General features: G+C 52.8%; 1 protein-coding gene across 7 annotated transcripts; it reads right to left on the bottom strand.

Moving 5' to 3' along the window:
* Positions 1–340: 340 nt before the first annotated feature.
* UNC93A (unc-93 homolog A) lies at positions 341–27,430 on the bottom strand. 7 transcript variants are annotated; one of them, XM_036870841.1, is made up of 9 exons: positions 27,377–27,430; positions 26,279–26,408; positions 21,484–21,665; positions 20,330–20,559; positions 18,589–18,714; positions 14,507–14,721; positions 11,599–11,734; positions 10,385–10,516; positions 341–1,218 (listed from the first exon to the last, which is right to left on the bottom strand). In XM_036870841.1, exons 2-9 carry the CDS (start codon positions 26,363–26,365, stop codon positions 953–955), a joined length of 1,374 nt encoding a protein of 457 aa, XP_036726736.1. In that variant the 5' UTR covers positions 26,366–26,408; positions 27,377–27,430; the 3' UTR covers positions 341–952. The 7 variants fall into 7 exon arrangements, with proteins under 7 accessions (XP_036726736.1, XP_036726738.1, XP_036726735.1 ...); XM_036870843.1 differs by lacking the exon at positions 27,377–27,430 and adding an exon at positions 22,532–22,719 and having other exon boundaries at positions 21,484–22,182; positions 26,279–26,345; XM_036870840.1 differs by lacking the exon at positions 27,377–27,430 and having other exon boundaries at positions 26,279–26,509.
* Positions 27,431–27,976: the final 546 nt, after the last annotated feature.

Raw genomic sequence — 27,976 nt, 5'->3', positions numbered from 1 at the left:
TGTCGTATCCTTTTGGAGATTACTTCTATACATTCTTTTTTAAAAAAAATTTATTTATCTATCATTTATTTTTACTTGCACTGGGCCTTTGTTGCTGTGCGCAGGCTTTCTCTAGTTGCGGCGAGCGGGGGCTACTCTTCATTGCGGTGTGCGGGCTTCTCATTGCGGTGGCTTCTCTTGTTGCGGAGCACGGGCTCTGGACACGCGGACTTCAGTAGTTGTGGCACGCAGGCTCAGTAGTTGTGGCTCACGGGCTCTAGAGCACAGGCTCAGTAGTTGTGGCGCACGGGCCTAGTTGCTCCGCGGCATGTGGGATCTTCCCAGACCAGGGCTCGAACCCGTGTCCCCTGCATTGGCAGGCAGATTCTTAGCCACTGTGCCACCAGGGAAGCCCTGGAAATTACTTTTGCCTGTTGTCTCCAATGGTCTACAACAGGGTAATGTGATGACTTGTGTGTGTGTGTCCAAAGTATGTGGACAAGAGTCAAGTCCATAGCGTAATTGCATTTATTTAGAAACTCATACTCTATAAGTGTCAAGAGACATAAACCCTAGTCTGGCTTTGTCACTTGCTGACTCTGAGAGGTAGTCACTGACTTGCCTGGACCTCAGTTTCCCTGTTTGTAAAATGATGGTGTTGGGCTGCATTGTCACAGCAGCCTTCCAATTCTTAGCAACAACGACAAAAACAAGCATAAGCTGTTGCCCCCATGATTCTAGGCCAGTTCCGAGTGGTTGATTGTACCCTGAGTTTATTTCTTTCACATATGCTCTGGGTCTCTATGGATGAGAGGGTGGACTGAAAAATTTGATAAAATAGAAAAAAAATTCACGTAAAAGATGAAATATCGTTGAAGTAGTCGTGAAGAATCAACTATAAACTCTGAGGCATCTTCAGGTAAAACTCTCCCGCCGATACGCTCTGGGTTCATCCACCGTGGGGTTTGTTGCTTCACATTTTTGTCTGTGTTACTCCTTCCTCAGCTGGTTTTGTCTGCTCTTCGGTGAGCAGCCTGGCCACCTTCTTGGACCCCAGATACTCGACAGTTCCATACGCCGCCATGGCCAGACTCAGGACGCCCAGGAGGACGTAGAGTTTGACGCTGACACACAGAAACGTGCTGTATCCGAACGCGATGACGTAGCCCAGGGCTTCCCACAGGCGGTAACTGGCAAAGGCGGCCTCCTTGTTCTTCTCAAACAGGACCCCGAAAAGAGCTGCAGGGGAGAGACGGGTGAAAACGTGGCTGTAAAACCGCAAACGACCTTTCTGATTATTGCCGAAAATATGCAGCTTCCCCACGGCCCAGTTTTCCCAATAAAACCAGGACCTTCCTTTGTAAAAACTGGAATTATTTCACGCTGTGGATGGCAGCAAGGCAGGTGACGTTCTCTAGCAGTGAAGAACCATCATATATACCAGAAACAGAACGGATGAAAGTTAGCCCTGTAGGGATGTGGCCCAAGCCCGAGCTTCGCAGGTAAGAAAAGCAAGGCCGAGAGATGGGACCCGTGTCGGTGAAGGCGAGATGGCCCAGAGTGAAGACAAACAAAGGCCGTAGTCGTGAGGGGGAAGGCCATTCATTCCTGCACTTAGGGGAAGTGCATAGTACATAAGTGATTCAACCGTGGGGTTTTTGGTGCCTGCCGCAGGGTAAGGGGATTACCACCGTGTGGGCCTTTCCTTCCCATCCTGGAGGCTTTAGGGGTAAGAGCGTTCAGCCAGCTGAGGCCTTGAAGTGAGACTGCCCCACACCGAGTTCCTGATGAAGGGACTCAAACCCCCTTGGGTGGTTGTCTGAAGGTTTGGGAGAGAAATGACCTGAGTCTGTGATTGGGGCTGAACTGTGTCCCTCAAATCCACATGTGCTAGTTCTGACCCCCGGGACCTCAGAGTGTGACTGTATTTGGAGCTGGGCCTTTAGAGAGGTGATCAAGTTAAAGGAGATCATCAGGGGGGGGTCCTAATCCCGTGTGACTGGTGTCCATATAAGAAGAGGAGGTCAGGACACAGACATGCACAGAGGGATGGCCACATGAGGACGCGGGGAGGAGACGGCCGAGTACACGCCCAGGAGAGAGGCCTCAGGGGAACAGCCCTGCCACGCCTGGATCTCAGACCTCAAGTCTCCATTTCTGCTGTATTTTGTCACGGCAGCCTTAGCAAACTAGTACAGTCTGATAATGCTTCTAGGTGAAGGTAAATGACTTTCTGTTCCTGTTTGCAGTGTGGTAAAGTTTTGCCAAACGAGAATCAACCCCATCCCCAGGACGTGAGCGAGGTGGCAGTGTGTCTGGAAGGTGGACACTTAGGAAGGGAAAGTTTTCAACAGGGGGACCGGCCTGAGCGTCCCGGCCGAGGTCCTGCTGCACTCTCCAGAGCTGCCTGGTCACCACGCCTGCCATTTTGGCTGAAGGACTTGCCCTGCCTCCCCCTGTCCTCTGCTAGGCCGTGGGTTCCCTGAGGCAGGAACCCATCTTATCTGGAATGATAATTCCAGCACAACCCCGTGTCAGCGAAAATCCTCATTGAATGACTGAGTGGACGCATGGGTGGACGGTGACTCATGAAGTGGCAAAACGCCGAGCCCGCCGAGCTGCAGTGTCAGCACACCCTGCGGGTCAGCAAGCCTCTCAAAGGATAAACAGTAACCCAAGTAAACGGTGGGCGGTCCTGGGGGGAGAGCTGCTGCTTCCTCTTCTCCCCTTCCCCTTACAACCCAAAAGCCCACGCTGGTGAGGCAGTCCAGGTAACATAGGACACGCGACCACACACAGCACGGCACGGGCCAAGGCACCCCCTTTGCACGTGGGTCAGATGATGCGTGAACCAAAATGTCAAGCGTGGGCTCCAGCGTGGTGGGGATGAGCAGACAGCCCGGAGCCCAGCGGGACCAGACAGAATCTGCCCCCGGAGTCCTTCATTCCCAGGGGCAGCCGCAGTCTGCAGAGCGGTGGACGTGTCCTCAGAACTGTCCCGCCTACAGGGCGGGCAGCTGTGGCGGGGAGAGCTGATGGCGGAACTTTCACGCACATATTCATTTTTCAGCTTTCATTCTGTTCCTTTAACTTTGCCCCTTTCCTTCTACCCCTCCCCTTCTCCCCGCGTTTAGAACAGGAGAGGAGAGGCTTGTAGGGGGGAGGGGCCCCTCCAGCACCGGGGGGAAAGGTCTGAGGGCGGCAGCAAGGTCTCCTGCAGCCCTGCCTGGAAATGTCAACGCCCAGGAGACGCCCCTTGGCATTTGGTTACTCAGATGTTCATCTGCGCAGGAACCACCCAGGACGGGGGTCCATCGGGCAGATATAAGATATGACATAAGATACACATTTTAAACAACACATGCCTATTTGGGAAAACTGGAGGCCGTTTGGAACATTCAGAAGGAGGTGTGCTTCTTGTGTGGGGTCTGCAAAGCGCCCTCCCTAGTGGAAGTTAACGCACAAAGAGAACCTAATAACCACACCCTGGGACTTAAACTTCTGAGATTACTTAAAGGTCTCTTGTCTTTCTTCGGAGGGTGACTCTAAAATAGGACCCCAAAACAAGATGCTAGAGAAGAAACTCCAAGGTGAGACACTATGGCTACAAGTGGTGGATTATGTCCTGTTCTCTGGCAAAAAGGTCCACTGCTCCCTTAGCAGGTTGTGGTACCTGACAAATGCACCCTGATGCTTTGAAAATCCAGTAACACAGCCAACTCTAGCTTTAAGTCAACGTTTTTGGTCTATAGGTTGGTGTCTTTAGGCGATTTCAAGGTTAAGTTTAGGTCGTGACAATCATAAACCACTGTGCTCCAGGATAAGGGGACCCACTGCCCACTCTCTCCTGGGCAAGTTCTGGTTCAAGTCCAGTTCAGCCTTTTAAGTGGCTATGGGCTCCTTAGCTTCCTGAGGTTTTCCCATAAACTTAAACTTTCTGGGCCCCCAGAGCCTTAAATGCCAAATGAAGAGCTTGCCATTCTCTGAGTCTGATTCTGAAATGTGACCCCGGTGAGGGGACCCACCACCAGCCGGGAAGAGAGGTCCAGGGTGGCTGTGAGCTCGCATCCTTGCGTGCAGAGCAACTCAGCAGTTTGGGAGGCAGGAGGAGCCCTCACCGGGAGGACCTGGAACCCAGAAGTCTGTGGGAAGCTGGCTGTGCCTCTGGATGAACGACAGAGACGGAAGGAGACGTGTGACAGCTGGACAAGAGGGAAGGATTCCTCCCCTGCCGCCTCCTCAGATGGCTGTGTGTCCAGGAGAGGCTGGATCGAGGGCGGCAGAACGCTGATGTCAGCAGCCAGAATTGCCGGCTAAGAAAACGCAGAGGAAGGGAATCTGGGGGACTCCATTTGCCCCCGTTTGGGAATATGGCCCAGCCTGAGGAGGAGATGGCAGAGCCAGTCATAATTAAACAAAGTCAGGCTTTTGGGGAAATTACTCATGATCCGTTTCCTATTTTAATCCAAACGTAAAGAAAGCAGCACATTCATTGTGTCAAATTCCAACAGTTAAGGACACGGAGGGCAGAGGGGAAAGACATTAAAAAGAAAAGTAGTCTCAAAGCAATAGTTCAACAATTCTGAAATTACATGTGAACTAGGACTGAACAAATAAGCAATGTGGTATACAGAGTGGAAACTGGGTTTCTCACTGTCAAAGGAAGAAGTTACAGATCAGCAGTGGGGTAGGGGGTGAGAAGGGGGTGCTAGAATGAGCCCGTGTGCTGGGACATCAGTGGGAGTTCAGCCTTATTTTATAGATAGATGATAGATAGATAGATAGATATGCAGATACAGAAGTAAATAGATGTGTGTGCATATATGTGGGCCAGCAAGCATACGCCCATCTCCTCACTCTGTCCACCGAGAGCGCCTAGAAACAGTGTCGTCTCAGTAGCAATGAGCACACCCAGCACTCAGATCTTACTTCCTAACACCGTTCCCCAATAACACACACCCAGGCTTCTTGGAGAAATGGCTAATCTAGGGCTGGCACAGGAGTTACCGGATGAGCCTAGACTATTCTGGAGTGCCTAAAAGTGAGGAAGTACTAAAAAAAAAAAAAAATTGGTAGTGGTGGGGAGGGGGGGGGGCGAGTCGAAAGGACACAGGTGCCAACGGGAAAGACCCCAATCGCCAAAGTTGGAACAGTTAGAGCAAAGGAGTAAGTAACGTAGCATTGGATTGTAGCCCAAAGGATGCCATAAATACATGAGCCCATACTGATGTAGACAAACTTTTGAGTAAATAGCTAAATAAACTGGGGAGAAGGGACAAATGTTCGTCCTAGAAGAATTATACCTAATGCACGTACACATTCCCCTTCCAGGAGGTGAGGGGTAATTACTTCCCCCTGAATTGTAGCCTTGGTGACTGGCGTCCAAAGAACTGACAGTGGAAGGGAAGAGCAGCCCTCTGCGTGGGAGGAGCCAGACCCTGGCTTGACCAGCGATCAAGGTCCACAGCATCAGTGACCAGTTATGTGCTGTCCTGTGCCCCCCGATCAATGTGATGAGAAAGGCACTTCACTCTGGGGTCTTCCTCCCCAAGACCCTTAGCTCTAGCCTCATTATGAGAAAACATCAGATGAACCTAAATTAAGGGACAGTCTACAAAACACCTGACCAGTATTCTCCAAAAGTCAAGGTCATCAAAAACAAAGAAAAATGAGAAACTGGCACAGACCAGACAAAGGCGATGTGATGGCTACGTGTCACGTGGTGCCTGCCTGGGAGCTCACAGAGGATGGTGCGGGGGGGAAAGCTGGAGAAATTTGAATAAAGTCTGAAGTTTCGTTATGTACCAACATTAATTTCTTGGTTTTGACAAATGTACTGCAGTTTTGTAAGATGTTCGAATTAAGGGAAACAGAGTGAACAGTATATGGGAACTCTGTACTGTCTTGGCAACTTTTCTGTTGATCTAAGATTATTTCAAAAGAAAAAGGAAAAAAAAAGCCTGCTCGCAGCCTGACCTGGGAAAGGCAGCAGGTGGAAGTGACCGGATGCTGACCCCTGTCCTTGGATGACAGGATGTGAGTGAGTCTTGTTTGGTTGGAAAAGACGGGATACATGAACTGGACATGTAAGAGAAGACAGATTTTTTGAGTTTATCAACCTGAAAACAGCCTCTTTGGTGGCTGACAGGGCAGAAGAGTATTTTTAGGCCAGACATTCTGTATCTCAAGTGCAGGCATTGGCTCGCAAGGGTTGCCATGGCAACGGTTCCCACTTCTCGTGAACTGTCAGGGCGGATAAACAGAAAGCCGCCCAGATCACGGGCTCCAACGGCCGGAGGGATCCCTGGAGCCCAGTGGGAACACGAGCAGCGAGAAGCACGGTTCTGCCCCAGGACGGAGGGGCTTGGATGCTTCCCGCCCCTGATTTGCCTCTAAACTGGAGAACTGTAACATCAGTTTTTCAACTGAGAGGTGATGACTGAAAAGGAGGGTTAAATTGTACTGACTTGTATCCAGTCTCATTAACTAGGAAAGTATGTGGCTCACGTATCTTCTTAGAAGAGAGGCACGTTCAGGGAGAATAGGATTAGAAATCCAACTTGCTGTTGAAAAAGCGAAAATGAGAGAGAGCTGATCTTGGGAGGTGGCAAAAGCTACACAAAATTTCCAGGTTTTGAAAATACAGGGACGGTATGGATGGACCACTCTGCAGGGTGGCGAGCCCGAGAGAGCCTGGTGGAGCCAGCCTGCAGGGAACTCGGTCATTAAAACATCCCTCCTAGCCAAGACGATTGCCAGTATAGACGCCAAAAGAAGTTCTCAAATCGTACACGAAAAGAACAATCTTCCCCAGCAACTGATTTTTCCTTGACACAAATTACTTTTGATCTGAACAAAAAGACAGAAATAATTCATTTTAAATTAGCATTCCTTATTCAAGGAGGTCTTTATCCAAGTTATTCACTGGACCTCATGTAACTCTGCACAATTTTGACAAAGGCTCTGCCTGACGGTCTCTCATGTCCGTGGAAAGAAAAGGAGAGTTAAAGCAATTACTCCTATATCTCAGGGAGAAAGAAAACCAAACATTTTATTTGCCATCATTTGAAACACCTGAGGAATTATTGTATGGACTCTTGCGTGGCTGCTGACGTCTAATGTGTAAATACTGTAAAAAATTCAAGTGAACTCAGAGATGTCAGCTAATTAGAAAGCAAGACGGCAGAAGCATTTGGACTGTTCAGTAAAATAGTGGGGGTCTTTCACACCTCCTCTGGGATGTTGAAAGCAATTCTCTCCAGACGCTCCCTGGGGAAAATGCCTAAGATTCCTACGGGGGAAGTTGTGACCTACACTCGTTTAGAAGGCTGCACTGCCAAGAAAAGCTAACGTGGTGTCTGTGAACCTCTCCTCTACCGATTCAGTATTTCTTCTGTTGAGCAACATTGCAGCCCAGCCTGAGACTAGTTTGTCATTGCTTCCACCAACCGACCTTTGTCCAAACACACCAGATTATGGCACTGAGCCTAACACCCCTTTGTCACCGGGTTAAGAACTTCAGGAGAGCCTCCTGCCAAGATTGTGAAACCCAAGCCCCTTGGTTCCAACAGCACTGGGTTTGTTCAGTGATGTTTTCAGCTGTTTCATAAGCCGGCAACAACTGAGATGGTAAGCAGGGGCCGTCCTGGAGTACTGAGTCCACCATGGGTGAGGCCACGTGCACTTGTCCTCTTTGGGTGTAGGGACAGCGGCCAGGCCTCCCGTCCCTGGAAACGCTGGCCTGTGGCTGGCTTGTGGATTGGCCTGACCCAGTTTCCAGTCCCAGGTGTTTCCCCGATAAGGGCTGAAGGGTGGGTGGTGCTTCCGAGGGAAGAGGCTCTCTTCTGAGCCAAATCCACCTCGGGCCCCGGGCTCACACATCTGCAGGATGCTGGCTGTGTAGACGGCTCACCTCCTGGGGCCTCCGACACCCTCCCCCGGGCCAGGGCCGTAGGTGGTTCGGGAAACTCAGGGCCAAGTGTTCCCGCCCTCAGCCCTCGTCCCGTTAGGTCACACAGAACACAAGCCGCCCTCCCGGTCCTCCACGGGCCGTCCGCCAGCCCCCTACTCCCCTCCCTCCCGTGGTCTCCCTCCCAGACCCACTCAGCTACGGCTCATCCCCTGGCAGGACACACCGCCACCCCGCCACCCCAGGGCGCCTCCTGACGCGCGGGCAGCCGGCGTCCACAGGCGGCCTCCCCGGGCCCCGGCTGGGCGTCTCCTCCCGGACTCCCGCCCGCTGCGGCCCTCGCAGCCCAGGGAAGAGCTCCCTCCGCGCACCGTCTGGACCCTGGGCCTCCGCCCCAGGCCTGGCTCCGGCCGTCCAGCTCCCCGCGCGCTCGGGGCTGCCGGGGCCTCTTCCCCTGAGGCCCCCCGCCTGCCTCTCCCGTGTCCCTCACGTCCACAGCCTGGCCTCCGAGGCCTTTGTCGAACGTCTGCTGGCCGTCCCACCCGCCGCTGTGTCGGGCTGCGGGGCCCCCGAGGGCGCCGGACAGCACTGGCCACGCTCAGCGCTCTCGGCGGCCTGAGGGCAGCTCTCCCGTTCCCCGCGCTGGCGGGGCCGCCCTGCCCTCAGCGGCTCTGCCCGCCTCGCCTCTCACCCGCCCTCCCTGCAGCATCGGCCGAGGCTGCGGCTGCCCCTCTGGGCCCGAGTCCCGCTCTGCCCCAGGCCCGGGCCTCTGCAGGGAGCGGTGCGCTGGGGGCGATGCCGCCCGGCTGGGCTACGTCGGGGGACGAATCCTCGAGGGACTGACGGCCGCCTCGTGGTGAGGACGGTCTGCTAGGTCGTTGCTGGCTGTGGCTCCTCTAGGAAGCCACGTGTCTCAGGCGTGAACTTAGCTCCTTTCCCCGTGGTGACAAAGGGGCCCGTATCCTTCCTTCTGACTGCCTTCCCCCCTCCCCTCCCGGCCAGGGGCCTCCCTCCCCCGGCTTCTCGGCCTCCTCTCCTGGCTCCTGCCCTCCCCCATCTCCTCTCCTCACAGCCCTTCCCTCTGGATCTAAAATCCTAAGAGAGGGAGTTCCCGGGCGGTCGGGTGGTGAGGACCCGGCACTTTCACTGCGGCGGCCCAGGTTCAATCCCTGGTCGGGGAACTAAGATCCCGCATGCCGTGCGGCGCAGCCTGAAATAATGAAACAATCGTAAGTGATACGCGCCCCAAACAGCCCCTTCTCAGTGCTGGGTCCCCCCGCCGGAGTCCTCTCTCTGTGTCGCGTTCAAGCTCAAGCCAAGCCCCTCAGTGGACGCGTCCAGCCCTGCCGGTCTGTGGGCTCGTCTGCCGCCTTCAGCCTGGGGATCCCGGTGCCCAGCCTGGCCCCGGGACCACTGAGTCCCTGCGTCCAGAAGCTCCGCCCCTCGGCCTCCTTCCCACCCCGGGCGCTGCCCTCCACCTCCCCGTGGGTCCGCACCGTCCCCTGCGTCACGGCAGCAGTGACCCTGCAGCCCCCGCCCTAAACCCTTGCCGCTGCTTCCACCATAGCTGAGCGAATGAAAGTGGACCCTGCAGCGGTACGTCGGGCCAGCCAGCCTCTCCTCTCAGTGTCCCCCCGAGACACATGCTGAAACCCCAAGGCGATGGCCTCCGGGAGGGGCGAGGTCGTGGGTGTGGCCCTCAGGGAGGGGTCAGTGCCCTTGCGAAGGGGCCCCAGATCCGCCCCTCGCCCCTGCCTCTGCGTGAGGACACGGCAAGAGAGAGCCTCTGTGGACCAGCCCTCCGGACACCGAAGCTGCGGTGCCTTCACCCTGGGCGTCCAGCCCCAGAGCTCTGGGCAGCACATGTCTGCTGTTCACAAGCACCCCCGTCTGTGGAGCCCCGTTACGGCACCAAAGCGGCAGAGACGGCTCCCTTCCGGCCTCCCCACCTCCCTGCCTCCCCCAGGCTCCCCGCGGCCTGGAGGACTATCTCGGGCCTGGCCCCCAGCATGAAGCCTCTGCTGACCCCTCCGCCCTTAACTCCGTTCTCCTGAAGACTGACACCCACCCCGAGCCCCAGAGCCACTGCAGGGACGTTGTCACGGTAACCTGTAGGCGCTTCCGCCTGTCCCCCACCTCAGCTGAGAGTGGCAGAGGGCCGTCCTCCCCAGACACCAGGACGGAGAACACGGGGAGGACACAGCTCAGAGCAGCTCTTCCGGGGGAAGCACGAAGGAACGATCATTTCAGGAAAGAAAGTTGCACGCTTGGTACCTTTTCTCGTGGACATCATGGATCTGAGTAGATGCTCAGAGAAAGCGCTGCAAATCCCCAGTGTGGACCTGGAGCCCTCCCGCCTGTGTGGTCCCCGCTCCACTGCCCTTATTGCACATGTCACCATGTCCCCCTGGGGGGCCCTCCACCCACCACGTGTCCCCCCATGACTGGCCAAGGCGGGGCCCCCTGAGCAGCAATGGATCTGTGCCGGGCACTCACCATTGTTCTGTGTCTGCCAGACGGCGTCGGCCATGCCCCAGAGGCCGGGAAACACGAAGAACAAAGGCAGCTGGCGGGGGTGAGGCTTCCACAGCAGGAGGGCGATGAAGCAGGACAGCTGGGTCACGGCACCTGTGAGCAGCGGGGAAGGGGCTTCTCTCAGACACTCCGTGCCACAGGACGAGTCTTCTGATCATCTGCTTCCAGGCTGGAATGATGTTTCCTAAAATAATCCAGACTGATTTCTTCAGGTGGGTTTTGACGTGGCACACGGAGACTGCAGGTGAAATGCCGGGCACGCCTGGCAGGTGTGCGATTCTGTCCACCTCTGGCCTCCACATCATCGGGTGGGGGGCCTTGGGGTGACACACCTGTGTCTTAGAGGAAAGTGTCGCCTTGCTGGGCAGAGGGGGCCCCAGATTATGGGGGTTCAGAGTGGGAGAGAGAAAGGCTTCTCATTAGGAGTGAGTGGTGGGACCCCTGCTTCTCACTGAGTAGGGGGCATGAGGAGGGGACGGGAAGGGGTGCCCCCAGCCTGGGAGCTGGGGCTTCCAAACAGGACAAGGAGGGAGAGGCTGGGGGAGAACTTCCTCATTCCTCCTGACTTTCTCATAATGGGTCCTAAGTCCTGGCCTCGTGATTCTGCAGACACTGTGGTGTCCCTCGAATGTGGGAACAGAGCAGCTTATGACCCTCAGGGACTGCCAAGGAGCAGAAAGAGCAGGTGCATCCTGGGTTCCCCGAGGCTGTGTGACCTTGGGCAAGTTACTAAGCTTCTCTGTTCTCTCCTCAATATAAAGCAAATTACTTGGCCCCCAGTGAGCACTGACCAATGGTTAATGTGTTCCCTCCCTCTTGCTGCATCACCACAGACCCTTTGGGCCTTGACTGGGCCACCAGGTAGCTGTCTCTTTAACACCCTCATTTCTCCTTATTCACGCTGTCTCCAATTCTTCTTGTTCCCTCAAGAAAAACAGAAGGTGATGCCCGTTTAGAAGGCCAGCTTCATCCACCACGTGAACATAGATCTCCTCCTTCTGGAAGGCTCCCTGTCTCCTGCCTGACCCCATGGCCCCCACAGCGGGTGTGGGCCCCCCCTTTCTGTGCCTCCACCAAACCCCGTCCTTACCCCAACCCTGGCCCTCATCGCACACGCTCTCATCGCCCGCAGTGGAGCCAGATCTGCCCCAGGACTGCGTCCACGGTCCACCTACCCAGCGCGAAGAGAGCGATCCTGCCCGTGTACTGGGCCAGCTTCCCGTACAGCACGGAGCACAGCGCGTTGACAGCTGAGAAGCAGATCATCACGTAGCCCACGAACTGGATCCCCAGGGCGCAGGTGGTGTAGGACTGGGGGAGAAGCACAGACCGGTCACCTGCGCTGCCTCAGGCCTGCTCCAGGGCTGAGCTCTGAAGTTGCAGTTTGGGGGTTCACTTTGATCCGGGAATACAGCCCATGCTAAAACGCTTTCTGCCCTGTGACCGCTGGCCTGCTAAGCTGTCCCAAAAGCTTGTCCGGGCCTCCAGCTCCCAGGGTGGAAAACACTGCTGGTGCTTGTAAGGAAAACCCTCTTCTGAGTAAGAACTAACAGGGAACGCTGTGGATGGACGTCTGGCAAACTTCTCCCCGCGTATCTGTACCATATGTTATTTATACAGGGGCGAATTTGAACTCTTCTTGCTGGTGTGGGTCATTTCCCATCCTGCCTATAAGACAGCTCGGTGAGGACAGAGCCGGGGAATGAACAGGCAGAGCTCAGGGGATTTATAGGGTCTCGAAACTTCTCTGAACGATACCATAATGATGGCTTCGTGTCATTATGCATCTGTCCAAACCCTGAGAATGTAGAGCACCAAGAACGAGCCCTCAGGTAGACTGTGGACTCGGGGTGATGACGATGTATCCGTGTAGGTTCCTCAGTTGTGACAAACGGACCCTCTGGAGGCGGACAGCAGGCGAGGATGTGCCCGTGTGGGGGCAGGGGGTGTGTGGGAACTCTCGTCCTTTCCGCTCAGTTTTGCTGTGAACCTAAAACTGCTCTAAGAAAATAAAGTCTTAATAAAAAAGAAGAAGACAGAAGGAACAGGAAGGGAATCTCCATAGAGATGAGAAGAAGAGCAAGTGCCCCTGCCCCAGACTCGGGGGCGGGGCTGGGGACAGACAGGAGACTGGCTAGGAGGCCCCTTGCATCTGGAGAGCGGGGGGACTCTTTGTCATTCTGTCTTCATTCTTTGAAACTCCAAGACCCCAACAGGACTGTCCTAAGAGTAGGGTTGCCAAAGAAACTCTTGGGTGTCCAAATACTCAGGGCCACACTTACACTGAGAGATATTTGTGGTTTATCTGAAATTCAGATTTTTACCCTGCCTTTTATCTTGCCCATTTGGCAACCCTTCCCAGGAGGGAGCTGGAGTGGGGATGGAACAGGAAGTTTCCTGGATGGGGAGGGTGGTCCTCCGGGGCAGAGCCCCTCGGACACAGGCTGACGGGTCCAGCCTTGACCCTGGCTGTCTCCAGCTCCCACCAGGCCCAGCTCCTCTCCAACACTCTCTGGGAAAAAGGACCCTAACTCTAACATCTCCGTCTGTGGCTTCCCTTCCACGGAATCCCAGAAGGTTCTTCAGGACAGGATCCCACCTGGGCAGGGGAACTAGGGAGACAGAGGCTCAGGGAGAGACCCTTGATGGAAGGTGGTCGGCCAGACATGGGTCACGCTTGGTGTCCAGCGTTGGGGCACCACTCCAGCCACCCCCAAAGAGGGCGCCCCTTTGGGCACAAAGCGGGCAGGCAGTGCAGGGGTCAGGCGGGCATCCAGGGAAAGAGTATCTGAGTAGCCAGGGTGACCAGGCTGAGACCAACCTCCGTTTCTAGATTGGAACGCATCATTTAAAAACTAGGTAATGCGCAGAAGACCTAAACAGACATTTCTCCAAAGAAGACGTACAGATGGCCAAGAGGCACATGAAAAGATGCTCGACATCGCTAATTATTAGAGAAATGTAGATCAAAACTACAATGAGATATCACCTCACACCAGTCAGAATAGCCATCATCAATAAGTCTACAAACAACAAATGCTAGAGAGGGTGTGGAGAAAAGGGACCCTCTTGCACTGCTGGTGGGAATGTAAATTGATAGAGCCACTATGGAGACCAGTATGGAAGTTCCTTAAGAAACTAAAAATGGAGTTACCATATGATCCTGCAATCCCACTACTGGGCATATATCCAGAGAAAAACATGGTAGGAAAGGGCACATGCACCCTAATGTTCATTACATCCCTGTTTACAATAGCCAAGACATGGAAGCAACCTGCTGATGTCCATAACAGATGAATGGATAAAGAAGACGTGGTACATATATACAATGCTATACTACTCAGCCGTTAAAAAGAATGAAATAATGCCATTTTCAGCAACGTGGATGGACCTAGAGATTATCATACTAAGTCAAGTAAGTCAAAGACAAATATCATATGATATTGTGTATGTGCGATATCTAAAAAAATGATACAAACGAACTTATTTACAAAACAGAAACGGACTCACAGACTTAGAGAACGAACTTATGGTTACCAGGGGGGAAGGGTTGGGGAGAGTGATAGACCGAGAGTTTGGGACCTACATGTACACACTGCTGTATTTAAAGTGGAAAACCAACAAGGACCTACTGTACAGCACAGGCAACTCTGCTCAATATTCTGTAATAACCTAAATGGGAAACGAATTTGAAAAAGAATAGATACGTGTATATGTATAACTGAATCACTTTGCTGTACACCTGAAACTAACACAACATTGTAAATCAACTATATTCCAATATAAAATAAAAATTTTTAAAAAACTAGGTAATAAGGAATTTCAGTGTTACTCGTGGATTTCATGGTTTTCCCTATTTTTCACTCTAAAATGAGGACACAGGGTGAGATGCAGGCAAATAAATGCGATGACTCCGAGCAGCTTTGGTCCTTTCCCTGAAAACACATCTCAAGTGAGAGGTGTTCCCGGGCTGGCCCCAGCCCAGGTGGGCTGATGTCCTAACCACACGGCGGCTCTCCTGAGGCCGGAAGGACCCCGCGCAGCCCCGGACCCCGCGCCGACCCCGCCGGCCGCCTCTCCTACCCGCGTGTAGTCACCGGCCAGGAAGGCCTGCTGGAAGCCGCAGTACAGCGGCAGCAGGACCAGGAGACACAGGCGCTTGTCTCTAAACAGCTTGACCGTCGACAGCAAAGTGGACCAGAACGATGGCGCTTGCTTCTCTCCCTCACTTTTCTGCTCAGCGTCTTTTATGGGTTCCAGAAACGCGGCGGTGAGCAGGACCGCCAGGAAGCCGCTGCCTGAAAGGACAGGGAGGGGACAGGCTGCTGTGACGGGCGCCAGCGGCACCGCACACGTGCGCGGACTCGGCTCCTCACCTCCTCCTCCTCTCGAAACGGAGGGTCGGTTTCAAATCCACATTTACGGCGACGGAGGCAGGCTGAGCCCCTGCCCCCTGACGTGGACCCGGGGGCCACACACGTTGCCTCGATCCTCGTGTGCTGGTTCTGTGACTGTCGGGCTGTCTCACCCACAGAGCAGGTGATGGGAAACCCACACACCCGGGGAGAGACCCCCGAGGTCCTCAGGGCCCTTAACCATGGACCATTTCTCTCGTCAGAATCCTCAAAGTAATTTCTACCAACAGCTAGGCTCCCTTCCCAGGGTTATGGGTCCCGCCTGGAAAGTGACCATCGGCTTCTCTTCATGTTCATCCCAAATCTATTCATCCAAACGTCCTGTGGTAGGAGCTGCATGTATTAGGGTATCTCCCAACCCCAGTGGGATGATGCGTTTGGAGAAAGGAAAGGAGCTCTTTGCATACGGAGATGGGAAGTTTCCCCCCAAGACAAATGGCTAAAAGGAAAAGCCAGATGCAGAGCTGGGAGTCTACTGTGCTCCCATTTGATTTGGAGAAGGAGGGGCATAAAGACATATTTGTTTAGACGTGCGGTAGGTGTGTCTAAGAATTAAAGACTATGTGGGTTGTCTACGGCTGCAGGAAAGCTGGGTGGTGGTGAGAGGGGGATTTTCCCTTTTACAATATATGTATTTGGGACCATGTGAACAGGGGATCTATCAAAAAGTGACTCAAGACAACTATTCCTTTCACCCTTGAGGGGATATCCTGTACTTTCATGATTCCGGAAGGTGATGAAGAGATCTCTTTCTCTGCCATGAACCCACCTTCCTGTCTCTTGAGGGAGAACGAATGTCTGTTTAATCTTCCTGTTCTTTACATGGACACCTTTTCGCTCCCTCACTGAGGCTGAGGACCCTTTGTCATTTCTTATGTCTCTACTGTTCTTCCATCTACAATGATAATGATAGACACGGTTTGGGATCCACAGATGAATTAAGGACCGGTGGTGGTCTTTCCTCTCCCTGGTGGGATCGGGACCCTTCAGAACAGTTTTTATCGCTTATTGCTGTCTTTGACCCATCACCCTTTAAAGAGGATTTGAGCCACTTTGTGTCTTTACTGGCCCCCAACCTTGCCTACTATTCTTCCATCTCTTGTAGCCACAGACGCCCAAGGCCACAGGCTCTCCCCTCACTGTGGTGTAGCTGCCTGAGCCGTACTGAAACCGTGAGGCTTACAAAGTCATCCCTCCTCCAAATTGCATGAGAAGTGGTGGGGAAACCAGTCCCCATACGCATCCCAGAGAAGTCCGTAGTCAATAAACACATTTCCACGCAGAGGAGTACTACTTTCATTTAAGCTTTATCTCTGTAATTCAGCTACTTTTCCTCCTGGCTAAACATTGGTCCCCTCCTCCATTTCATGGGAACTCAACCTTGTGACCAAGTTTATTAGGCCGGGCTCTTGTCCGCAGACATTTCACAATGGCACTGATGTCCTCTGGGGTCATGATCCCACCTAACTGTCAACGCAAGTCAGCGCACGCAGGCGCTCCTCCAAACCGGCCCGTCAGCTGACTGCGAGCGCCCACCACCTGCCGCAGCTCCTTCCCCGGCCTGAGCTCGGAGCAGCCCCAGGACACAGCTTCCCCGGGACAGGGGCTGAGATGCAGCGGCGGGGGCCGGGGGTAGGACTAGAAGTGACACCTTCACCAGGACACAGATGCGTGTCCAGAGGGTCCCTCGGTCCAGGGCCGTCCGCAGGGGCGTGGACAGGGCAATTGCTGGTGGTAGGGCTAAGACGCTGCATCGTGAGGACAGAGCTCAGGCATCCTAGAAAATTACTCCAGGGAGATGGTGCTCTCTTTGCTTTGGTCTGTTTTTCTCCTTTCTTATTTTAGTTCTGTTTTTTATTATTTTCTTTTGTCTTTGGGGTAACATGGCCTTGCTTGAAGGAAGAAGGGTGTGAAGCCCTGCGAACCAGGATCCAGATACTAAGAGAGTTTCCCCGTATGACGTATGCATGGTCCCTGCTTTACATAAACGTCTGGACTTAGGCGGCTGGATTCTCTGTGAACCAGGACCTCTGTGGAAGGTCCCTAACCACCCAGGGGACACACTGTTCTGCCCTCACATCAGGCTGAACGTTTCCCAAACAGAATGTCGGCCCATCCTCTCCCATATCCCGAGTCCAGTGCGTGGGTAAGTCCTGCTAGTTGTCGCTCTGACTCTCTTGCGCCGCCCCTCCCTCACTCTGCATGCCGTTCTCACTCCCCTGCCTCCTCTGGGTCACTGTGTCGCCCCTGCACTGGTTTCTCTGTCCGCTGTTTTTCTCACGCCCACACTAAAGTAACAGGAGACTCTGTCTACAAGACAAATAAGTGGGCATCCAGACTCAAGGCCACAGCTGGTCACGCCCATCTCTGGCTCCTCTGCCCCCTCCAGGCCCCTGTCCTCCAGCCACTCTAGCTCCCTCTGGGGCTTCTCTGCCTTCAGTGTCGTTCACGTCCCCTTCTCCGCCTGGTGAACCCCTACTCACCTTTCAAGACCTGGCTTGGGTACCACCTCCCCATCAAAGCTGCCCTAGAACGCAATTTCCCCAGAAGATGTAACTACATGTCAACTGGGAACTTTGTTCAAAGCACGTGTCCTATCAAATTTTGGTTAGTTGAAGGCACTTCTGGACTCTAAGGTCACTGAAAGTCAGGGTCTTGTCTGGCTGGTTTCTGGGCCACAGAAGGTCTAGCACATTGCTCGGCGTCTGCCAGAGCTCGCTCTGCCTTGTAGCCTAAAGGGCTCACTTGGCACCGCTGACTTGCAAGCGACCTTGAAAGAGACCCGCGTGTTGGTGGCAGCTTATCTCACAGGGGAGACAAACTGACCATGCACGTGGCCTCTGGACCTTTGATTCCCGGTGGAGTCCTGCACTCAGTCCCACCAAATCCGACACCTATCAGACTCTTGATCTTTAAGAAGGACACAGTCCAAGACCTTTACAGATTCTAGAATTCAAGAATGACAAAGAATACCCTTAAATTTTCTTCAAATGGTAACAACAACAACAAAAAAACTAGTCTAAAGGTGCTCCCATCAAAGTGGTGATACATCTGTAAGAGTAAAGTCATTTAGAAAGCTATTAACATAAACATTTTCCATTCAGATGAGCGTCTAAGGATAAGAACATCCTAGGAATTCACTCCCTTGGGCAACCATCTTTCATGAACTTCCAATGTCCTGTGCCTGCCGCTGCCCTGTGACCAGCAGTGGGAGCCCCGAGGCCTCGCCGATGCCCGAGGGTGGGTGCTGGGGAGACCCGTGCCCAAACCCAGCCTCTCAGCAGAAGCCGTTCAAACGTACTCCTCAGAAAAAGGTGATAACACCGGGATTTGGGACTTCCCAAATCCACCTGGACGTACTTAGAACACAAGTAGCCAACCCACCAAGGCCGTGGTCCACTTGATGGGGCCGCCGTAGCCCTGCGTGACCATTGAGCACTTGGAACGTGGCTGCTGTGACCTCAGAACAGTAATTTTACTTTGGTTAATTAGAATTTAAGTAAGTGCACGTAATGGCTACTGGCCTGGATGGTGCAGGCGTGAAGTGATTCTATCATCACAGGACACCTCGGTCAGCAGAGGCTGCTGCATTCGATTTCATGTGGAAAAGGCTGAGTACAACCCAGCCGAATGCATTTTGTGGGGCTTTTGCAGACGAAGAGAGATTATTCATACTGTGAGCAGGTGGTCTTTTCAACCCAGGAAGGCGACGGGCTTGCTTTGCCTGGATTCCTGGTGCCGAGCACGTACCCGTGTAGATGCCCAGCAGGGTGTAGATCAGCTCCTGGGAGGGACGGTTTGTGCTGTTGGTGGACGCCGTGGCCCCCAGGCAGTCACTGGCCCCGCAGGACTCGAACTGCTCCTCTGGGATGGCCCCTGTGAGCGAGGAAGCAAAGAGGTGCTTTGAGGACACGGGTGACTTGACAGGAGACGGTACACAAGGAAGAAGACGCCCAGGGAAAAGGAGCCTGGACACACAGAGGACAAGACATCACCGTAGGTCAGAGTCACGAGACAAGGGCTCGTTTGACCCAGTGTCTCAGAATGCTTTTCCCATTGGGCACGTGTCTGTGTACTTGATTTTAAGACACTTTGGACCAATGTCCAATAAATGTTGGTGACTTGTTACATTACATTCTTGACGTAATTGGACCTTGTCCACTTTTCAGAATTAATTAAGAACTAGAGTACATTAGACTGGGTGTCAGGCCCACTGGGTTCTCTCTCAGATTCATCTGGAACCAGTCCTATGACCTCCGGCAGGTTATTGCATACCTTCTCTGAATGTTACTTTCTTCTCCATTAAAAGAATAAAATTTGAACGATCAATGACCCTCAGTAGACCCACATCAGAATCTCAGGAGAGAGAGGATGGATGTCATGGAGGAAAGAATACTCAGTATTTCATTGTTTCCATCATACAGATTTTATCACATAAAATGCTGCAAAATCCCCTTGGCCAGTGAGATGTGCAGCTGTCGGATGAGAAGGCAGCATGGAGGCTAGAAGCCTAGAAAGGTTGAGAAAACTTGCAGTGTTCTCACAGTGCCTTCCAGCCCTCACATTCTGTGTCCTACGATCAGGCAGAGACTGAAGCTCACTTGTCTGTATGTCTTTAAAAGTAAACCCGTTCGCTCCTTCACCACGGTCATGTCAGAGACTGAACCTTCACCCCAGCTTCTGTTGGCTGATTGCTGACGGTTATGCCAACACTGAGTAACGATTGGTATCTATCAACCATAAAGGTTCCCTTCTGTGGATGCACTTAGCAAGTGATGACATCACATGAGCAAAAAGGGGAGACAGATTTTTTATTACAGTTTCCCAAACGTGGGACTTTACATGGGTTAACAGGACCAGGGCAGAGAGAGAGAGACATGATCCTGATAATAGCAGGAGAGTTAGAACATTTTTCCCCATTAATAAATTTCCTGTGAGAATTGAAGATATTTATTTCCTCTGCCCTTGGTCTAAGTCCTCAGACATCAAAGGGTGCAGGCATAAAGCAGATCCACACTTTGTAACCCTGTCTGAGTGTGGCCGGGCAGACGGATGAATTAAAGCATCAGTCACCAAATGTTCAAATCTGTTCAGTGATAAGTGCTCCTTTGTGTAACATGGAAAATGCTGGTGAATGGATCAATTCAGTGGCAAAATAAATCCATGGGACCCGTTCTTAGTCTAGAAGGATAGTAAAGGACTCCGTGAACCTGAGTTCCACAGGCGGTGGCCCTCAGTTTCCCCAGGGCACCTCAGGCTCCCCTGTGCTCAGGGGAGGCCAGGGTTGGAATCGCTGGGGCACGCGTGGACCAGGCGGACCCTCAGACCCGCCCAGACTGTCTGGGGAAGAGCCGGGACCAGGTGACCCTGAGGCACAGGCAGCCTGAGAGCCACGTCTTGCGGCCTCACGGGGCCACCCGCTCAAGTCCTGAATGTGGATGTGTGTAGAGGGACCAGGGGCCCTCCGCGGTCACCACTTCCTTCCCGTTACCTTGAGTGGGCGTCTGGCCGAACACCAGAGACGAGATCAGGTTGCCCCACACACCAGACGACTGGAATATGAGGAAGAAGATGCCAAAATACTGGCTGACCACGTCTTTGCTGACCTTTCCTGTCTTCTCTGCGTGTGTGTTTCCCATGATGGTGAGGTAGGTGCCCTGCGCGGACCACAGCGGGGCTGCTCCAAGTCCCAGCAGGATGGAAGTGGGGATCAGCGTGTACCTGAGAAATGAAACGCGGGCATGGGGTGCCTCGGGCCCTCCGCTCTTCCCTCCATTCGGGGAGAAGGAAGCTCCTTGCCTGGCCCAGTGAAGCACTGCCGTGTCATTGGTGGTGCTCTGCTTGACAGAGTCGCCCCTTAGCCTCAGATGAACGTGAAAATCTGCGTCTTTTCTGGTTCAGGATCATTTGTAAGAGTGAAATTCAGTGCCAGTGCAGTTTCTTTGTGTTTGGATGTAGCTACAATGAGCTGGGGTTACAAATAAGGCTGGACGGGTTCTAGGTATTTCTAACGGCAGTACATTAGAGACGATTTATTATTTATCAATCTATCTATCTACCTACTTATCTATCTACCTATCCATCTAGCTGTCGCTCTCCTCCACGAGGATTCTGTATGAGAACTCCACGGTAACAAGAAAAAGAATAATGTGAAGCCATCCTATCAATACATCCTGGATGGCAGCGGGGTGTCCCTCAAAGAGATGCTTGATAAGTGTATGCCTGGGAGGAAGGGCATGTGGCCCTTGCCCTCAGAGCTTGGTCCCCGAGGGTCCCTTTCTGTCAGGGAGCAGGTAGAGCTCAGGCCCGGCCCAGGGCACTGGCTCCAGCCCTGCTGTGTCCACTCCCTGGGATGCGGTGAGGGTGTGGCATTTGGTCCACAGGTCCCATTCTGCTAAGTCCCCCTGAAATTCACCCTCCGCATCTTAGGCAGATTCTCCCCTCGTTGCTGGGCTGTAAAAGTGCCCTGGCCCAGGAGGGAAGCTGGAGGCCTCAGGAGAGGCCAGGATGGGCAATCGGGGTTGCATGGGCCCAGCAGAGGGGACAGAGGCACCTTGGTGGGAAAATACGGGAAGAAGGCCACGCTACGGTCCCGTCCCAGAAGCCGAGAGGGGAATTTCGGGAAGCACCTGAACGCGGGCATACCAGCTGGCGTAGAAGTTGCCCAGGGAGAAGGCCACGTAGCAGCACATGGAGATGACGATGGTCCACTTGCAGCCGAGCTTCGCGATGAGGATGGGCGGCAGGAGCAGGGATGACAGGAGCATCGCGCCATAGAGCGTGCTGAGCGCCGCCACCCCCAGGCCGTCCTCGCTGTACAGGCTGCTCTGCGGGGACAAGGCCAGCCCGGTCAGGGGCCCGGCGGCCAGGGCTAGGTGCTCTGGGTCATCTCCAGGTCCTGGAGACCCCCAGCAACAGGCTGCCTGGGCGGGCGTCCTCTCCTCCCGCTGAGGGATGGGAGGGGAGGAGACTGCGGAGAACTCTGGTCAAGGGGAATCAGCAAGTGGAGACGAGGGGGAAGCAGCCAGTGTGGCCGGCCTGGGGCAGAGGTGCCCTCACGCTTCCTGCTTCCCGCAGCCCCTGCCTCATCCCTGAGAAGGCGGGGTGCCAGGGAAGCCAGGGAGCCGCGTCTCCAGGCTCCTCGGAGACCAAGGTTCCCGCTATGCCTGAGGCAGAGCAAGCAGCTCCAGCTTAACGCTGTGTAAACACAATGCACATTTTTCTTGTTTTTGTCATTTGTCACTTGGTGCCTAGCATAGCTTGGTGTGAAGCGAACAAAGGGTCAAATAGGTAACCAGAGCCAGCTCAGGCAAAGGCAATGGCAGCGGTGACATTTGGCTTTTGCTGTGAAAGAAAAACCTATTAGCATAATTGCTTCCTCCATTTATTTCACTTGTAAAGGGAAAGGAGGGGGGGGGAGGAGGGAGAGACAGGAGGGGGAGAATGGGAAGGAGGGAAGGGGAGGGGGAGGGGGAGGGGAGAAGGGAAACCGAGGAGGGGGAGGATGGGGATGGGGGAGGAGGGAGAGGGGAGGAAGAATAGCAGGAAGGGGGGGAAGAGGAGAGACAGGAGGAGGGGGAGGAGAGGAAAGGAGGGGGAGGAGGAATAGCAGGAAGAGGAGGGGGAGGGGGAGGAGAGGAGGGGTAGAGGAGGGGGCGGGGAAGAAGAAAAGTGCTTCCCTTCGCAGCCAGACCTTCTTTCACAAGGGTCCCGCCATCTGTTTCCTTGGCTTCCACATCCAGCTCAGCCCGACCCTGTGGTCACTTGTGCAGGGGGTCCCTGCTGTGCTGCAGACAACTGACCAGACACCAGAGAAGAAAAATTCGCAGAGAGGGTCTCTTTCCTTGCAGAAGCCAGAGCCCAAAACTCAGAAAACCACCACTGTTTGAGAGTCGACAAAGTGCAGACACCGAAATAAGAGCTTTTACGTTCCTTCTCCTTTATGGCTGAGACAGGTGTTACTACCTCCACGGGGGGAAGAAACACACCACGTAGGATCATACACTCAGCTAATTAGTCCAGATGACCCCAAAGCCAGGACTTTAACACCTGGACTATTATCGTTCCTTCCTGCCTGGTCCCCCAACAACACAACAGAAGATCCCACCCATCAGCCAGGGGCCTCTCTGAAGCCCTCCCTGCCCATCCCTTTCCTGTTTCCTGGAGACTCCAAACTGCATAGGCTGTGTTCTCACCCCAGGATTTTCTCTCCCTTTCCACCCCTCAACATACTCTGACCATCCTCATCCTCTTTCCAGATGGTGCCCTTTCTTCAAGTGCATGCCAAGGGTCTCCAGGGGTCTTGAGCGCAGGGAACGTTCTGCTTTTTCTGAATCTCACCCAGTGCCTTGCCCCAAACAGGTACTTAGTCATGTTTGCTGATTAATTGAAACTGAGAAGAAGAACATCTGGTCCCATGAAAATTCTAAAGTCTGGTTGGAAGACAGAAGTTGAACAGTCTGCCTGAAGTGGGGTTATCTGGAAATTTCTGCTCCTAACTCCAGTTGCTAGGAGTGTGCAATGTGGGAACAGGTTCAGCCGGGGCCCTTTGTTTTCTTAATACTTACGTATTAGTGAGCTTGCCTCTTTGTGTGCTAATGAGAGGCTGGCAGCATGCTCTGCTCTGGAATTTCCTTTCCACCCACAGCCCTGCTGCCCGTCGGCGGCGAGGCACATTTGTTACTTATAATGGAGTTCCGCTGCCCACCGCTGGAAAGGAAGGCGATTTCAATCTCCAAATTGGGAACCAAATTTCAAAACCAAACGTCTTTTTTTTTAAGTGAATGACCATGTTCAAATACCTGTCTCTCCATGTGTTAGGAGAGCCAACCTGCAAAATCCATGCCCGAGGAGAAGCCCATGGGAGTGACCTGTATGTAAACAACGAGGACGGTCCCTCAACTCACTCAGCAAGCCGATCGACTGATGACTGTAAGCCCTGACCAACAGAGGCTTACGTGTGGCTCCTGGGACACAAAAGGGAAAGACAACGGCCACCACCCAGGAGCGGGTGATGGGCAGGACTTCCAGGGCCACTGACGCCTCCAGCCGGCCACTGCAGTGTGACAGTGAGTGCTGCAGGGGGACGCTCAGGGGCCGAGCTCCTGGGAGGGCACGAAGTCCAGTCCAGAGGCGTCAGAAGACTTTCTGGAAGGAGTGAAGGCCTCGCGAGACCTGCGGGATGTGGCGGTGACCAGGGAAAGGTTGGGAGGTGTGGGTGAGGAGGGACGTTTAGGGGGTGTGTTTACAGAAGCCCCATCCTGAGAGGAAGGACCCCAAGGAGCATTCAGCTGCTTTGGTCACAGCTGTTGAGCTCTTCTGGTGAGGTGAGGCTGGACAGCCAGCCAGACTAGAGCAACAGGAGCCCCAGACGCCATACTGGGGCCGGATTGGATCCATTGGAGCCAGTGCTGAGCGCTGCCTGAGGCAGGGGATACGGTGACGGACCGAGTGGTGAGGGCCTGGCCTCATGGAGCTCACAGGCACCGTGTGGTGTGTGCCACGGGACCTGGCGTGCACACGGGGCGCCTCACCCAGACGTGGGACCCAGGGCACGGGAAGGCGGAGAAGGAAGTGTGACATGCACACCGAGATCTGAATAATAAACAGGAGATCGTCTGCTGTGGGGAAGGCGGTAGATGCGTGTCTGCGTCCTGGGCAAGTGCACGACCGAATCCAGACCGGGGTTGGCACTCTGGGGATGCCTATGACCACCTTGGCCGCCTCGCTGGGGCCTGAGAATGAAGCCAAGCAGATGGAAGCAGAAGGAAGTGATGGAGACTGGCAGGTCCCTTCAACGTGGCTGGGATCCAGCCATCCCTAAGGCCACGTCCCTCCTCCCTGCCCTTACCTGCTGTTTCCGAAGCCAGTCCTGACTGACAGAGTCAAACCATGTTTACATGTCCTGGATCAGTGGGCAAGGAAATGCGGCCAGATAAGGGCGGGGACGGAGCAGGGGGGAGTGGTGGGTGGGATAGCTCCACGGCAGGGTAGGAGGGCTGGTTCTCTAACATCTCCGGTCTTCTGAGGAGGAAGAAGCCACCCCAGTGACAGCAGTGCCCAGCCCCGGAGCCCTGGGGAAGACGTGGAGGCCAATGTGCCTTCCCCTCAGCTGCACTGCTCTCTCCACTCAGATGCCACTCTGAGAGTTTCCTGAGTGAGGCTTCTGCGTTGTGTGTGACCTCAGCGTCCCACAGTCATAGCCTGAGAGAAGGGACTCCTGGCAGCTCCTAGGGTCCCCCCACTCCCTCCCCCGGCTTCCAAGGGGGCCAGTTTGCCGTCATTCAGCTGCAGCTGTCAGATCACAACCGCTTCCTGAGAATTCTGACCCCATCAGTCACGCCCGAACCCAGGGGAGCTGCCCCACCTGGTGACAGCAGGACTTCCTCCGGTGGGGCAAGCTTCTGTAGGGACAGTGTCACTGATGGGTCCATGGTCTCGCTAAGTGCTCCTTCCAGAAAGCACACACTACTTTCAACGTGAGCTCAAGGCAGCATGACAAAACAGGTGTTTCACACACATTAGCATTTTACAACATCACAACGTTCTGAGCAATGTCTACAAAGTCATGGGCTATCCTGGCAAGCAAGAAGACTGTGCTCCCCCTTCAACTTGATTCTGGGAATCACCATGGGCTATGATTTCATTCTCTGTGACCCTAATCAGAAAAAAGACTGAATAGGGCTTCATTGAGGAAAACATGCACTTGGAATTCAGGGCTGAATCTGAGCTACCTCGCCAACCTACAAGTCCAAAGAGTTTGTACTGTAACAATGAAGACAGAAAATTTGAATTTCTCCTCTCTTGTCCTGCACCTCCAATTCTGAGCCCCCTGCACGTGCTTTTCTTGTTCAGCTCTGTGCACACAGTAGGCGCCTACTTCTTGTCGCTGACTGACAGACCTTCCAGGACCACACTAACTTGTCATCAGAAACCTTGCAGATACTTCACTGTGTGGCAGCCCCCAGGCCACAGAGCATGAAGCTGGTGAAGAAGGCACAAGAGCGTGATGACAGGCTGCTTCCTGACCAGCCCTGGGGCTTCCTTGGGGTTTTGTTCACGGTTAAAGATCAGACTTAAAGTGGAACTACCCGGGGGAAGATCTAGCAGGAATCTACGTGGTGACAGGACCTCTGATGAATTCATTACTGCCCCTGACCACAGATTCACAGTGATTCGTCTTGTGTCTCCTTTTACCCACACAAAGGCAAAGCGGATTTTATCACTAACCCAAGACCAGCTCTCCTTGTCCGAGGGTCAAACACCCACGGTTGTGCAATCCCGCTAAACTGGGAGTCGGGGCTGCACATAAAAACCACTGTTTGTTTTAGAGGATTTTGGAGGGTGAAACTCCACGTTCCTCGCTGTCTGTGCCACGGGAATTCTTGGAGTGCCAGAGACGTTCAGAAGGTAAGATCACATGACAACTGTACACACCTACCTGCAGACTCTGCAGACCTCCGTAGGCAGTAAAGAGAAGTAGAAATCCAAAGGAAAGCACCAGGATGTTCTTTAGGCTTCTTTCCATCGTGCTGCCCAAAAGCTTCAAGCACCAATAGATTTGTAGTTCCCTAAAAGAAACCAAATAGGGCTCAGGAAAAGCAGTCGGTACCTAGAAGTCACATTCTATCTTGGAGTCTGAGTTAGACGTGTATTTAGTCACTAAGGCTGCTGAGCGTTAATGAACTTGACAGTTACTGAAGCACCCGGGGCTGTTACTCATTCACCTTCTCTGGAACCCACAGTAATCACTTTCTAACTGGGCAAAAATTAGGACTCTTATCAGCTCATATGGACTGGAAATTTTTTCTACTGATTTCTGATAGATATGGTCCTTATAGGAAAGTGGTGCTTTTCATATTATATATTATTATATAATCGCATATATTATATAATTATATATATTACATAGTATTACATGTGTATATCTTTATATATATATATATATACATGTATATATATATATATATACATACATATAAATGGTACCTTCCTCATTAAGAGAAATTGTCAGTGGTGCAGAACTTGGAATGTACTTCAGTCTTAAAGAACAAAGTATAAATGTCAGCTTCAAGATCTATAGTTCAACTTCTGAAAAAGAGTTAACATGATTATAAGATCCAAGGGCCAAAGTATTAGTATGTCAAAGACTATGATTTTACAACACTGCAATAATTTAAAAAAAATTATATAACACTTTATAATTTGCAAAGCACTTTTACATGCTGTCCTACTACAGTGCTGTGATAATTATCATTAGAATTTAGACCCATTACCAGACAGGAAACAGCTTCAGAAGACTTTGGAGGCTTTGGATTTCAGGTTTACAGCAGTGCCGTCCAAGAGAACTTTCTGCACTATCCAATACAGTAGCCACTAGTTATACGTGGCTTTTGAGCACTTGAAACGTGGCTAGTGCAACTGAGGAACTGAATGCGCAATTGCACTTAATTTTAATTGATTAAAATTTAAATTTAAATAGCTACCTGTGGCCAGTGGCTATCGTATTGGACAGGACCAGTCTAGAGTTTAAACATACCCCACATCTCACAGCCAATAAGCAAGCGAAATCATTTGCCTTTCCAATTGTTAGGTCAGTTGCTTTATTCCACTGTTGGTAAAATTTGGAGTTTGGAGATTGTTTCCAAAGTTCTGTGAAATCAGTTATTTTCATCTAGTTGGGATCAATAAGGCAAACCTTACAGTGTAGGTAAATGTCACACAGGGTGGTGACACAGCTCAGGGAAGCAAACCTTACCATTTGAATAGCATGATAAAGTTCTTGCCCTTGCAGCTTAACTTATCTCTATGAAAATCACATTTTGGGGAAAATAAGAGTTTGGGGGATTGACTAAACATGTATTTTCACACTTACAGAGACATGTGAGCAACACAGTCTAGGGAAAGGAATGATAACCGTGGACACGAATGAGATCTGGAAGTTCTAACCCTAATCCTGTAACTTCTTAGCTGGACTAGCTCAGGTGGATCACATGACTTTCCAAACCTCAGTTTCCTCTTGAAAAAGGAGGGTTGCAAAATTTCAAGAAGCTAACCATTGGGAAAGCCCTTGGAACAGCCCTGGCACATAGAAATCACCAGTGAATGTAAATCAGCTAAGATGACGTTAACTTTCAGT

The sequence above is a fragment of the Balaenoptera musculus genome, chromosome 12, assembly GCF_009873245.2.
Source record: "Balaenoptera musculus isolate JJ_BM4_2016_0621 chromosome 12, mBalMus1.pri.v3, whole genome shotgun sequence".
NCBI classification, from domain to species: Eukaryota; Metazoa; Chordata; class Mammalia; order Artiodactyla; family Balaenopteridae; genus Balaenoptera; species Balaenoptera musculus.
This window is presented reverse-complemented; position numbering and strand designations above follow the sequence as displayed.

Coding starts and splice junctions, on each gene's coding strand:
- UNC93A (XM_036870841.1), bottom strand. CDS start 26,365: ATGGAAAGAAGCCTAAAGAACATCCTGGTGCTTTCCTTTGGATTTCTA. Junction 20,560..21,483: donor GGCAACTTCTACGCCAGCTG/GTATGCCCGCGT, acceptor TTCATTTCTCAG/GTACACGCTGATCCCCACTT. Junction 18,715..20,329: donor CGGCCAGACGCCCACTCAAG/GTAACGGGAAGG, acceptor CCTCGCTCACAG/GGGCCATCCCAGAGGAGCAG.